The 14,944-nt window shown below is 36.2% G+C and overlaps 1 protein-coding gene across 2 annotated transcripts; it reads right to left on the bottom strand.

Annotated features, from left to right (window-relative positions):
• Positions 1-9,037: 9,037 nt before the first annotated feature.
• On the bottom strand, positions 9,038-11,370 carry LOC100250877 (transcription factor DICHOTOMA). 2 transcript variants are annotated; one of them, XM_010665241.3, is made up of 3 exons: positions 10,937-11,370; positions 9,536-10,724; positions 9,038-9,353 (listed from the first exon to the last, which is right to left on the bottom strand). In XM_010665241.3, exons 2-3 carry the CDS (start codon positions 10,595-10,597, stop codon positions 9,285-9,287), a joined length of 1,131 nt encoding a protein of 376 aa, XP_010663543.1. In that variant the 5' UTR covers positions 10,598-10,724; positions 10,937-11,370; the 3' UTR covers positions 9,038-9,284. The 2 variants fall into 2 exon arrangements, with proteins under 2 accessions (XP_010663543.1, XP_002275255.2); XM_002275219.5 differs by having other exon boundaries at positions 9,536-11,370.
• Positions 11,371-14,944: the final 3,574 nt, after the last annotated feature.

The following is a 14,944-nucleotide window of genomic DNA, read 5'->3' as shown; positions in this document are numbered from 1 at the left end:
TTGAAATGGAGACATCCCATTTGTCATATTTTTTGTATCGATCTAATACTAATTTGTTGGAATAATAAGGTTGATAGAGAAACAAAAACAATTATAATCTCTTATTTATAAATATTCATATTTAACTAAATAGAAATTAAAATAACTACTTAAAATAAAATATTCCCCCTTAACTTTTAAAAACTGATTCTAATTCTAATATTTAGAAAATCTCTCAATCAAAATTAACTTTCCAACATCAGTATCTTCTCATCTGGATGAGTCATAAAGTGGAACTCATTATAATATATGTGTTAAGGAACTCATTAGAAGGCAGCATTGTAGCTTAGCCTACTGGATTTACTAGAAAGCTCGTGCTTGCTAGGAAGATCCGGTCTTTAGAATGAAGTCTCGCACTCGAATATCTTGGCCTTTCTACAGAGATCATACTTCCAGAATTCCACCCATTTCCTTCTGTAGATGGCCACACGAATATGGTTACTTTATTCTAATTCGTCTTCTCTGGCCAACTTCCAAGGGACCTGGGGATTTTTTGGCAATTTCTTTTAATAAAAAAAATTAGTGAACTTTGTACATGGGTTTGGACAGGCGGTTGTACATGGCTTTCCTACTGGGGTCCTGTGATGGCGAACTTCCGCAAATTTCGTGGAAATTTGCAGGCTTGGTTCTATGTGAACTCGGAAATACACTCGGAGAATGAGTTCAATCTCTTCCTTTGAAGTACTCCAACTTGGTACATTCTGACACCAATACTTTAAATGCATGTGTTTAGGCTAGTTATCTGGGTAACAAACTCAATCATTGTCCTATTGCACTATTCTCTTGATGCTGGAGTCCCAAATTTGATCAGTCGTTTAACACTGAAGATCAGTAATCTCACCATGTACTACTCCAAAAACTCAAGCCGTTGGTTAGAATACTGTTTTTCCTTTTTACATCAACTCCTTAGGTGTTATGGAGGTATGAATGAGCAAGAAAGTTTATTTTAAAAAAAAGAAAAAAAAAAGATATATTTTCTCAAATTTTCATTGTGAATTCAATGATGCCTTGCCCATTCAAGATTAATCCATGGCCAATAGAGCTTGACACATCTTCTGGTGCTCACCATTAATATTGCACCCAAGTCCCTTCCCTTTATTCAAATCTGGCTATAGGTACACGCGGCCATGTTTGATTAGTGGTATCAAAGCTTTCTGCAACACTACACTCCGCCTCTATCTGATCACTTTATTGTAAGACCTATCCTCAAAGATCCTTTTATCTTTAGGTAAAACTTGTATGAATTTAATTTAGTTTTTTGGGGACAGACATATTTTTTGTGGTCCTCCCTTGAAGGAGGTGCCTGATGAGTGAAAAAGATTAGAAAATGACAGAATGGATAAAGAGACTTTAGGTCAGCTGGCTAGGTGCATGAACCAAGATTGTCTGGTACAATAATTTTCTTGCACTACATGAAACAAATGATCATATCTCAAACCAAGTCCTGCCTTTCCATCCAACTAAAGAGTCACCACTTTCACTTCCGCAATTGGCCAACCACTCAAAAACATTAGCCATTTTCCATTACCTTTTGGCCCAGCTTGCCCTGACTGCACTCAAATCACTGCCTTTAATGGAGCTTCTAAAAATCTTTTAGAATCTTTCTCCTCGTGGAAATACATTTCTTTGTTTGTTTGTTTGTTTGTTTTTTCAGGGTGAGATTTGAAGCAACTGTAGCTTCCCTTTCTGCCCCACTCATTTGGACTTCTCCACTTAGGGTTTCTGAGATAGTGGATTGGAAGATTTCTCTCTAGGGTTTCTCGGGAAGTAGTTCAGTGTGTCTGTCTGCTGCTTTTCCTAACATTAATGAATATTCTTGATCGGTTTGCAGAGACAATGATTTTTTAAAGAAAATTAGAGAAACAACAGCAAGCACATTTCTGTTTGCCTCTCCAAGATTTCAGAGGTAGGCCGGACTGTATCTCTCTTTCTAGAGGTTGGTCTGGAAAGCTTTCTCCTACTTGTAGGGTTCAGTTAACTGCTAGGTTTGATTTCTTATCCAGTGCCCTTTTTCCTTTGGGGTTTTCCTTTTTGCATCAAGCTTCTGATGAATTAGATCTGGGGGAGCGCAAGGATAGAGGAAGAGGAGGAAGAGGGATAAAAATTTGGTAGGGAATAGCAATTTTGAAACTCAGAAGAAGAGAGATTTCACAGCTTTCAAAGCAGTCCTGGTATTTTAGGGTTTGTAGGGTAAGTTTTTTCTCTCTTTATTTTCCAATAAATTTTATGAGCTAGTTGAATCACTCCACATAAGTTACCTCTCTCCCTCTCTTTGAAAATCAGTGAATATATCCACAACTTCGAAGCAGTAGGATGGTCCCTTAGGGTTCTTTTTTTCCTGTTTTCATTTATATATACATTTATTTGTGGTTGGGGAGCAAGGTGATCAATCACTTCAGACCAATCTCAGAATGTAGTAATATTTTTTCATTCTTTTGTTTGTTCAATTCATTATCGGTCATCTACCAAAAAAATTATAGATGTGCTTTTATCCGTTCAAACATATGAACCGAGTTTCTGATTTCTTGCACCCAAAAAGGAAAAATTTTAGATTCCATTACTTCCTTCATGGTGTTCTTGTCTGAGTTCTAGAAATACTTACATTATTTTTTGAAGAGGATTCCTAGTGCTTCCTGGTGCTGTAGATCTCGTCCATGTTCACATGGCAAGCCCTCATCTTCCTTTTTCTGCTGGAGAGAGAGAGAGATGGGGAATCAGAGAGAGACCAGATGAGGACAAAGTGTACCACAAGCTTGAGGAGTTCCGGTGTGTGGCGTAAAACAACACGGCAGCTTTAGAGGGAGAGAAAGGACAAATGCCAACGTTCCGCACCAGAAGCTTGTGGAATCACTGTCTGTTGGATAAAACAACAGAGGCAGTACCTCTCTCTCTCTCTCTCTCTAATCAACCAAAGTCTCAGGGTTTGAAGTTGAGATGGCAACTTCTATGTGCAGTTAGGGCTTCCTCGAGCTATTTGTTTGTTCTCATCCTTCACAAATTAATGCTATGATTTTGATGTGATCTTTGAGATTGTTAGGTTTACAGAGAAAGGATAGAAAAATGAGAGCATATTATTCCTTTGTGGTTAATTGTATTATATACTGGCTACCAAAAATACATAGGTCAAGGTCAACAAGTTTTCCTTTCAAATTAAGATAATCCTTATACATGGCCACATGTCATAAATCAATGGTATGGCATGTAAAATATCACGTAACCTCACTCTACAAATGACAGATCTGTGGCTTTACGTGTTTCTCTTCCACTTGGTGACATTTTCTTCATATTTCGAAGACCTAATTGTCTTCCCTTTCCATACATAGCAATTTTACACTCCTAATAGTGCCCATTACCATGCCCAAGGGTTACCTTTTGGTATGTAAAATTTGAGAGATGTAAGAAAATAAAAAAGGAAAGAAAAAATAGATTTAGAATTAATAAATTATATATATTAATTTATTTAATTTATTTTTTATTATATAAAGCTTAAATAATTTTAAAATATATGAATTTTTAATCAATTCTAATTATGTTTTGTATTTTTTTAATAGTAAAATCAAACATAAGAATTTTTTTTTTTTTTCTTTTTGTTATCCTAAACATTTTTCGGCACCAAACATAATCAAAATGAAATTCTTAAATGTACACTAACCAAAGCATTCATGTGCCTATTGGTTGGTGCGGGGTTCAATTCTTAAGCTTTCTTAGTTATTCGGAAATGATTTCATCTCTACTTTGCTATGCGCATGCATTTTAGTTAGGGTTTTGTTAATTTTGTCATGCCCACTTTTTTCTCTCTCTTTCAAGATAGGGGTTGCATGAGCTTTTTTTGTTGTGGGTGCAGAGTTTGTGACTTGAAAGATTAACGAATTTGAAAGGATATGTTTCCCCATACTTAGACTAGCTAGCCAAAAGGCAACCTAGCTTCTTTTAATCAAGCCAGACCTATCTGTGATGGGTAAACTGCATAACTCAATATATACTGTAGCATTAATTGAAAGGTTGTGTATTGGGTCAAGGTGACATATTTATAGTGTATATGGATATCATCTTTTAAGAATTTATAGAGCAGGAATGAAAACTGGTTCAGGGTTTACATAAACAACAAAAAATGAAAGGAAATAATTTTCCCAAATTAAACAAGATCTTTGCCTTGTTTTTCTTACATCTCCAGGAAGCAGGATGTGTGAACCAAATTAACAAGTTGTATTTGCTTCATAAAACTTTGATATGTAGAGATCATACCTTGCTGTATATATTATTTACTGACTTCAGTGATGAAAACTAGCTTCCCTTCTCATGCAATCATATCCTTTTGACACCAAAGTTTTAGTTCAACATTGATCCACCTTGGAACTTTTTCAAATAGTCAACACACCAAGCCGCTTGAAGTCTTTCATATAAGCCAAAAGACTCTTCGCTATCAACAGGCAGCCTAATGAAGATTGTCCATGAAATAAGAATAAATTTGCACACCAACCACTGCATAAAAGCAATTGAAAATTGTCAAATCTGCGAACTATTCAAAAGAACCTAGATTCCTTTTCCAACAGCTACAAACATACGGATATATACCTTAGTGAATCTGTCATTTGACTGCCATATTCCTTTCCAGTCGGTCAATGGGACTAGGTCATGTGGCCCTATTCCACCGTTTTTTCTTTTAATTTCCTTCACTCTAACCGACTCAAATAGATAAGAAGAAACTAATATCAAAACCACCAAGATTGCTACCAGATCGATGCACTTTTCTTGGTTAATTAGCAAATATAAATTATGCACATGCAAGGCTTAAGTTCAATGTCACTTAATCGTTTGGACAATATAGGACAAATTTGTACTTGGTGAGGTCGTATTTTATTGCTTTACTGCTTTGGAAGAGAAAGAGAAAGAAATGGAAAAGGAGAAATCTAACTAATTCTCTAGACGTGACTCCCAAACTAGCTTTAATATTAACAGATGATTGCCAGTTAAGCTTTATATGGTGGTATCCCCAGTGTATATCCAGTGGTGCAAATACTGTAATTGTCCCACCGCAAGCATGCTCAACCTGTTTCCTCAATAATATGATTAAATTTGTTTGTTTTTTTTCCTTTGAGGAGTGAGAGCATGATTGGTCTTTCTCGAATTGAAAGAGAGAGAGAGAGAGAGAGAGAAGTCTAAGCCCGATCTTGATGGGCAAAAGCTCTAAGAATGCTAGGGTTGTGTTGAAGTGTAAGCTCAATCTTGATTGACAAAAGCTCCAAGATTGCTAGGGTTGTGTTGCATAACCTAATTTGCCATGGCAGTTATTGGCATCATTGAAGAGAGCATGTAATGTCATGCTGTCCACTAGCTAGTAGCTGTCTTTTTTCCTTGCTTATTTCCCCTTTTCTTTCAACAAAGCATTTCAAGGTTACTAGGTCAACCACGCCATAATATGTAGCAGGATCTGTTATACTCCCTTTATTGCTATGACTTTTGCCTCCTTTTTCACGAAAAGGACTCCACAACTTAACTGGTCACATGTGGCTCCTTTTTCCATTATCAATGTGTATCCGCAATACTAATTAGTGTCGTTCTCCATCTCTGTCAAAATAGCATAGCAACTCCAACACCGGTTTAATGACACTAAGCTAGATATTGCTCTTGGTCATCAAACTTGATTTGACCTCAATTCCTTCACCTTGAGGAAATTGCTGCAATTATTTGTATTAGAGTTGTTAGTGTTGGTCATTGTTCCACCACACAAAACCATTCAAATATGTTTGGTCTTCTTTTGCTAACTTTCCCTTAAGATCAAATAGGCAATACCCATTCCTGGTAGGACAGAAACAAATAGCTATCATGGAGAACAACAAAGAACTGAAAGGAAAATGGAGGCATGAGCAGTACTGAAACTTGCCATTGTTATCATGACAATCACCTTCCATTACCACATGCCAGGCACAACTTAACATGGCGGGCCACTGCTTTCCCATGTCCTTTGTTCGTCATCATGATTGGAGCATGAAATTGAAGCCACAATTGTCACTCCATTAAAAGGCTGGTTTTATATATATCATCTTTTAACATTTTAGACGCATTCTACATATATTGAATTAGTTTGAGCTTTATGCAACTATATAGCAGTCATTAATTTTTCAATTTTCTTGTTACACTACCTGGCAATTCTGGAGAATGTGAATAAGGATTAAGAAGCAAGAAAATCTTTACTAACTCAGATTTGGAACTCTTGCTTATAACCTTAATTTAAAGTTAAATAAGGCATAGAGGATGAACGAAAGTAGCTTAATCTCAACATCTCACTCATTTAGACCGACTCTAAATTAGTAAAGGGTTAAACTCGAAATGATTATATCGGAAAAGGCTGCATGACATGAAAAATAGAGAGATATACGTGCTATTTGCAAGAAAACATTTCTCATCCAATGATGGGGACAAGTTTTCTTCATTCCAAAGTTAAAATATTACATGATGGCCTAACCATTTCATGTAAATCATGTGTCATGTACATTAATTATTTGAAAGAAATAAGAGTTGGCCTGTTTCCATTTTACTTTTGCTTATACATCAAGGTGGAGTGGCAATAGACCCACCCATGAAAAAATCACCTATAGGATTTTCTAATGATTAATATAGGCCCGATCCCTCAACCATAACCTCCATTAATCTGTTAATATATAGCTGACCATTTCAGTGGACAAACTAAACAAAGTTTTCTTATCCTAAAAGAGTTTGAAACTTGGGCTGTAGTCCGATGTTTCCTTGTACCTATCTTTTCAATAATCTGATCGAGTTGATCAATTTCTTTGCATTGTATCTATGATTCATCAAATATAAGAAGCACTTAGAAAACCATGATTGAGAAACTGACAGTTAGCATATTGGATTTTTGTAAATGGAGTTGCTAGCAAGTCAAAGGAAACTTGAACTCAGAATTCTTGGCCTACAATCATGAAAGGATAAATGATTGTGTAGAGGACCTTATGGATTTCTGTCTTGTTTGGGAACCAGTGTCGCTGTCTTAAGCTTCATTACTACTATCATTAGCAGCTTCAGTAAGGAAAAAGGTAGAGTTCCAAGCATGACAAGATCAACAAGTTGAATATATGTAGTTTCTTAAAATTAGGAGGGAGATTCAATAATCTAATTAGGAAGCATGACCTAGGCATACTTAATTAGGTACGAAATACGGAGACACAATCAAAGTTTCAAGGAAACAATTCCTAATTCTTCCACCCTAGCTAGTTCAAGGAATTAACAATTTCAAGTCTAATAAGTTGGTTTTGAACTTTCAGAACAATGCTAGCAGAAAACATACAATTCTAGCCACTCAAACTTCATCTTAAGAAGTAGAAAAATACATAAGTTCGGAGCCGAAAAATTTGGAAGTTTTTTCCTTTTTGGAGCCTAAGAAGTGGATTGCAAGAACTTGTGTTCTTTCTTTGGTTCCAAATTTTTGGAGCCAAAAATGCGTATTTGTTTTAGATACATATGTCTTAGAAAATGATTTGTTAGTTTATTAATCTTGTGATGTTCAGCTACAAACTTCTAATGTACTTCAAATATGGTTCATTTACGCGCTATAGTAAGTATCAACGAATGATTTGCTTACAATAGGTGGCGCCTGCTAGACTACTAAAGAATCCATGCATTGTTTGAAGCTTGAAAATTAAAGTCTCTAAAATTGTAAATATTTATTGGGACTAATAATGGTAAGTTTCAAATGGTACGCTAATATTGTTAGTGATATAAGTTGTATGCCAATGATCATATATATCATCTTACTCCATTTTTATTGATCCTAGGACAAGTGAAAACAAATTTTGTTTAACCACAAAGTATGTGAAAAATTATATTAAAAAATAAATAAATAAGTACAATATTTCCTCTTAGTGAATAGGACCAAGCATAATATACCAGAATAGAATTCACAATAGTTGCCTTTGATATTAGCTATATCTTCCTGTCAATCATCAAGGAAACTAACACTAGGAACAATGTTTTCCTCCATGGCACATTTGTTAACATAACTTAAACCCTATTCCAGCATGTAAGCCTCATAAAAGCAAAATTTAATTCATGCATTTTTCAAAATAGCATGGTTTTGTATGTGAAGGTTAAATCTTTAAAGTATTTGAGTTCTATTAATTAATGCCCCAAAAGATGTACAAAGCCTCTAGGGATGCCCATTTAAGGAAGTGAAAAGATTGTTATGTGAATTACATCCAGCAGTTATTGATAACTCACTGCCACACATTTCCTTAAAGATGACTCCAATAGTCGATCTTCATAGCTAAACCAATTGAAGTTCTAAGTTCGGTATGCGCCTTTTTAGTCGACTCCAAACTTTGCATTTTATATTATCCGATCAAAGTCTATATAGCCAATGATTTTGTATCTTGATTGTATATGTTCCATATGTATCATTCAAACTTTTTAGGTTATTATGAAATACAATGAGATAATTATTATTAGGTTGAAATTTATATCCTTAGGTGCAATGGACTTTGAAAGCGTGAACTCAAAGTGGATGGTGGTCTATTCAATCTTTTCTTGGAAAATGATTGGTATAATTCACTATTAGGAATACACACTTAAAAAGTGAATGGTACTCTGAAATCCACAACTAGAGGAAGAAAGAGGAAAAAATAAAATAAAATTGAAAGTCCAAAAATAATTCCTAGCCATTTTCAGGAAGACTGGAATTTCTCACCAAAACACTAGAGGGAAGAATCACATAATGAAAATATTTCAAGCAGAAGAAAAAGAAAACTAAAGAGGGTAAGTGGAAGCCTGAAGAGTGTAATACTAACTAGAAAGAAAATTCAGGAGTAAACTTACATGATTTGGAAGCCCCTGACCTCTATCTTGTAGTTCAATGTATCAACCCTCCTAGGGTGTTCACTATATTTGATCATATGACTAAATGATCTAAGCATATATACACACACAGAAGGCGAAAATAAGAAAGAGATGGGCGTATACATGCATTGAAACAAGAGATAAAAATTTTCTTCTAATGCAAAGATCCATAACTATCATTGACAAAATAGTTCACAAGAGAACATCCATGATTAATAATAGTGGGGTTATTTTCGATGATGGGGCTTAGGAAGGATAATATCCCTTTCCTTATTATGTACAGTGAAAGATCCATGTCTTTCTATTACATTGCAAACAGAAAGAGAAAGGGAAGTGAAACATAGCTTTCCTCTAATGATCATCTGCTCGATTCACCAAAGATGGAGAGACAAACCACCTTAGCATAGATTTTGGTTGCTGTGGGCCTCCCATGGTTTTCCATGGAATTGAAAGCCTGGAAATTGAGGCTGCCAAAAAAAGAAAAAAAAATAAATGGAGAAGTCAGAAAATTTGAATTTCATGTTCCATGTTGGAGACTACTTCTTGATTGCTGCATGTTTGTCACAGCCCAATAGCTATAGTGCATTTTAGTGCAAACAATTAATGTCCTCCAATTTCTGTAAATTAGGAAACTGTTGTTGGAACTTACCTCTTGGGAAATTCCGAAGTTGAGATAATTGAAAATGGAGGATGGGCTCCACTGCTTGCTCATAATCACTAAAGAATTATCAAGCATGGCTTCTGTAATCCCTGAATGATGTTGCTCATTGGAGCTCGGTTCTTCAACCTCGGGCAGGAGCTCCAAAGATGGAATCAGGTTGTGACTTTGGGAACCAGATTCTTCCCCGGTTTCGAAGGAACTTATAGAACCTAAGTGGTTCAAGTCATGACTGTTTGCTTCAGCACATACTTTTGATTCATCAAGTCTCCTACTCCACATCTTTTCTCTTGTCCTCTCCCTTGCCCTTGCTCTTGCCTTTTCCCTCGACTCCCTGGCAAGAGGTTGAAATGCATTCTTACGCGACTGTCTAGTCTTTCTCTCTTTGGTAAGACACTTTGAGCGCTTGCCCTTAGAGATGCTCCCCTGTTGGTCTCCATTAATGGTGTCGATTCCCGATAATTCTTCACAATCAGAAGTAGAGGATGCACTCTTCACGCTAATGCTGCAGCTATGTTTCATCTGAGGGACGCCTCTTGACAGTTCTTTGATGGCAGATTTGGCCTTTATTAGTAACCATTCAACAGTTTTACTAGCTTTATCAAAGCCTAGCATGTCTTGCAGATCAAAGAACTTTCGAGCGATTTCGAGGGACAATCTCATTCTCCGATCTCTGGGGCCTCGGGCAGTATTTATCTTGCTGTGCCGATCCCTCTTGGAAGACCGTTTTTGCATGATCGGCTCGGTCACACTGTTACTTTGCTTGCGATCTCCTATTAGTTCATTGCTGTTTTTGTTTGAATTTACCATGTTAACCATAGTATCAGCTAGAGTATCACCAGGCATGAGGGCTTGCAGTTGTGGTATTAGGTCATTGTGTTGGAGAAAAGCATCATCTTCGTAGTGAATAAAGGGAGACGGAAAGTAGAAGAAGGAAGACGGAGGGTCTTCCTGTTGAGAATTGTGGCTGACATCAGTGATAAAAGGGGCATGGAGAATTGTTTGGTCGGGGTAAGAAATGGGATTGTTGCCATTGCTGTTGGAGAGGAACATCTGTGGCTGGAAAATTGCACCTGGACACCTCAACCGTGCGCAAGCAAGCTAAAAGGACTTGAGCTTGTGAAGAATCATATACACCACAGCATGAGACTACTTTTTTCTTTAGCGGTCCACAAGTTCCCTGCAAAAAAAGAACCAACACTTGAAGATGACAGATATATTAATGGATGTTTGATTTTTTTTGCCCCTCTTTTTATCCCTTTGTATGAGATGTGGAGCTTGAGAAAGACAGGCCGATAGCATGTATCTTGGATATTAAATTTATGCGTGTGAGTGTGTGTGAACTAGAGGGAGGGAGGGAGAGAGAGAGAGAAAGAAAGAGAGTCCACTTACCTCTCTCTCTCTCGGCGAAGAAAAACTAGAGCATGAGAAAGACAGCCGAACAATGAATACTGTATAAGCTGGGACTTCTGAGAGAGACAGAGAGACAGAGAGACAGAGATGAATATAAGGATGGTGAGGGTAGGCAAGCATAGAAGGGAAGTAGGAGGAGATAATTTATTGCAGACAAAGAGCCATCTTTTTCTTTAGATCAAAAGTTGGTTCTTGTGGTTGGACAATGAAAGGGAAATACCTAGAGGGAGTGGAGAGTGAAGCAGCTACATTGTGGGAGGTGAGTGGATATGAAAGACTTCTTATTATGCCACTTCACGTGGGAGCAGCTGACAGAGAGGGAGAGAGGGAGAGAGAAACTCTTATCCTCCCCCTTAACTTTTCAAAGACACAGAATTTGCATGGATTCCAATTTCCATTTCAAAGAGCAATGGGGAAATGGGGTTAGGGGTGAGTGAAATGTAATGGGAAGATGCATATACATCACATATTTGAAGGGCTCCACGTGGCCTTGTTTAACCCTAGGGAAGGACAATTATTTCACTTGGAAGGGCATATACTTTGAGGCCTGCCAAGGAACCCCATGCTCTTTTGACTGGCCTTCCCTCTTTCTCTTTCAACATATGTCCCTATCACTTAAAAGAGAACCCATCTCCATCTCTTGCTCTCTCTCCGTCTGTCAACTCTATGTCTCTCTCTCTCTCTCTCTCTTCCTTGTGTCTATCTATCAAGTCTCTTGTGAGAATGTTGTTGGGTTCACTCCATGACGCGTGCTTTTGGGTGTTCACCTTTTCTTTGAGAACCAAAAAGCTGGCTGCCCCCCTCTCTCTCTCTCTCTCTCTATCACTGTATCACAACACAAAAAACTAACATAGCTACAGTTTTTGGTTTTGCTCTGGTTTGTGGCGAGTACTTCCCACTGCCATCCCCCAAGACCTTCTCCAAACCCTAGCCAATCGCCTATAGCCGTAACTACCACCCCCTCACATCTCATCTTATTCGAATATGGCAATAGTCCTATCCACAATCGAAAGCCCTTATTGCAGACTCATATTTATTTTCTCACCCTCTTGCCTGATATTTTTTTTCCATTTATACATGCCGTCGTGCCCATTTATCAAGAATCATCTCTCTCTCTCTCTCTCTCTCTTTCTATCTCTCTCTCTCTCTCTCTCTTTCTCTCTCTCTCTGCTTGTGGCCTAGCTAAGCCTGACCTCTTTAGACTGACATAATTGGGAGGACCACATGAAATGGTGAACAGGGTTGTTCTGGGGTTGCTTTCAAGGAGGCGATAACTATGAAAAAAGACGGTGAAGTACCACATTTGGATGGGTGATAATGAGAGCATAAAACCCTTAAAGTCTTAGTTAGGGCAGTGCTTTCATTTCCACAAATAATTTCTTCTTCCGTTTTTTCTTTTCCTTTTTTCCTTGTGGGTCATTTCCTTAGATAAGGACACCCACCTTTTGTTTCACTTCAGTGAGTTCTCTATTTGTCTCAAAAGCCATTTTGGTTAGACCCAAAGGTCTCAAAACTCATCTGTATATATTTATTATTTTCACCGTTGCTTCCGCCTTTCGCCCTTGTCCGGATTCCTTTTGGATTGAGTCTGCTAGGGGATGAACCAATTTCCATGGTGAGCAAGAACTTGTGAGACTGGTAGTGCAATAATTTTCTTTCTCAGTGGCCTTATTTGGTAATATTGCATTATCATATGTCAACCCATTGGAAGCATTTATCTTTTCCTCAAATTTCTTGCTTGGGAAGTAATCTCATATCATGGCACAAACCTCTTCCATCTCAAAAGTGGTCATTGGGGATATGCTTATAATTAATTATCATCTTGCTTTTCATCTTTACCCTTAGTAAAACACCTTTGTGATTTTTGATTTGATATCTCAGGCAATTAATTAAACTCATGAGTCAAACAGATCCACTGGTGACTTCTACGACACCACCACTACACCAAATTGCAATGGGAGCTACAGCAGGATGAAGGTTATAATGCCATTAGTCTAAACCGATCAAGGAATTACCCGACCACAGCACTTATTTTTTCCATTTCCCTCTTTGTATGACACGAAATAGGCCATTATCCCCAGGTTGTGCCCACTAAATATCATAGCCCAACAGTATCTGTCTGCTTTATTTGCAGCTGATTTTTCTCTTTTTCCTTTCTTTTTTCTTTTTTTTTTTGTTGTAAATCCTCTTTTCTATGTTGCTCCTGTTATTGAAGGAGTTTTGATTGATACTAATGAAAAGCACAGCTTGGCCCATTTCGAGAAAAGATGTCTCTCCATGATACTACCTTTCTGTTGTAATTTGATCCTTAGATTCTCCTTAAAGCCTACATCAAAAACCATTAATTGTACCATTATTAATTTGTTAACCCTAATTAATTCAGGAGGGCCCCAAAGATTTGATGCTACAATTTGAACCAAGTATATTATATCCCAGTTGGGATGTGATATGATCACCAAGCCAATCGATGGCAGTACTACAAGGCGAAAAGAGTATTGTCGCTTTTCATTGGCAGATTTCCTAGATCAACTGTAGATCGGTAGAGAAGTCATATGTTGTACTGTGAACAATAATATGTTGTTTTCCCATTTACTCCATTGATAGAAGACCATAATGTCGTATATAGCTGATTTTAGCCTGTATAAATTTAACCTAACATGCAGTCTCTTTACAACCGCAACATGTCGCTGGACAAACTTTTTTTCCAAAAGCTAGACAGAAGAGGTGGAAGAGATAATGCATATAAAGGCCTCACAGATAACTCCATGGCCACAGGAAAGAAAAGATAGGAACAATACATAGCTGCTGCATAACCTCTGGGACATGACTGATTTTATCAGGAAAACAATCGCTCAATATATATACATATATGTAGACTTCCCTGCTTTGTCTTTTCCTTTGTTTTTTTTCTGTGATGTGCTGTGACACCCAAGCGTAGGACAACTTATACATATGAATATATCTACTTCAAAAGGTAACAATTACGAAAGAACATGAGTAATAATGTAAAATCTGCAAGGAATTGGTAATATATATATATAGGCAATGAGAAAAGGGTCTTTGTAATACCCAAACCCAATTTAGGGGTAAAATCGTAATTTAAAAATTAAGTAATCTTAGTAAAAAAAAATTTCGCTTTTAAAAGCCTTAAGTATGTATAAACTAGATTTTTCCTATCTTCTCTATTCAAAAAACCCTTTTACACAGAGATTAAAAATATTAGAAAACATAAGACTAAAAGACTTTGAGGTTTACGATTTGAAAATCAACTTTTCAGCTAAGATTTTAATAATCGGTTTAATATTTTATATTCATTGATTAGATTTGAATATTTTATAAATTCCAATCTAAATTAGGGTTTATTTATTTAATTTTTTTTTAGACCAAAAGACTAGAAACTTATGAATGTAGATTAATTTATTGATGAAAGTAGGAAAATTTAGATTGAATAGAAAATAAATGAATGAAAAATTAGTGGAAGAAGAGAAATTTTAGATTTAGAAAATAAATAAATAAATCTTTGTGGATGCTTTAGATTGGAAAAAGAAAATATTAATAATAATAAAAAGAGTTGGAATTTAAGGTGGCATGTTGGGGTGACAATTTAAAAATAAAAAATAAAAATAAGGAGGAAGAAGAAAAAAAGAACGAAAATGAGATTGAAGTGAAAAAAAAAATCAATTTAACTCTGAGAACCAAAGAGTGAAAAAGTGGTAGTGGAATAAATAAAAATAATAATAATACTGAATGGAGTTTGTGGGGTTGTTGGAGTTGTTAAAAGTATATGGGTAATTTGTTAAGTAAAAGAGGATATTGGGATTAAGAATAATAATAATAATACTTTTGGTACAAGTTTTAATTTAATTTAAGTATTTATATAAAGAAATAAATAGTTATGATAAAATTAAAGAGGAATATGAATTTTATAAAAATTTGAAAACTTATTAAATTAATTTATTATTGTTTAGGAAGTTGAAAATAATATTA

Source organism: Vitis vinifera, chromosome 17 (genome assembly GCF_030704535.1).
Source record: "Vitis vinifera cultivar Pinot Noir 40024 chromosome 17, ASM3070453v1".
Taxonomy (NCBI): Eukaryota; Viridiplantae; Streptophyta; class Magnoliopsida; order Vitales; family Vitaceae; genus Vitis; species Vitis vinifera.
Note: the sequence above shows the minus strand (reverse complement) of the source record. Positions and strands in the feature narration are given on the sequence as shown.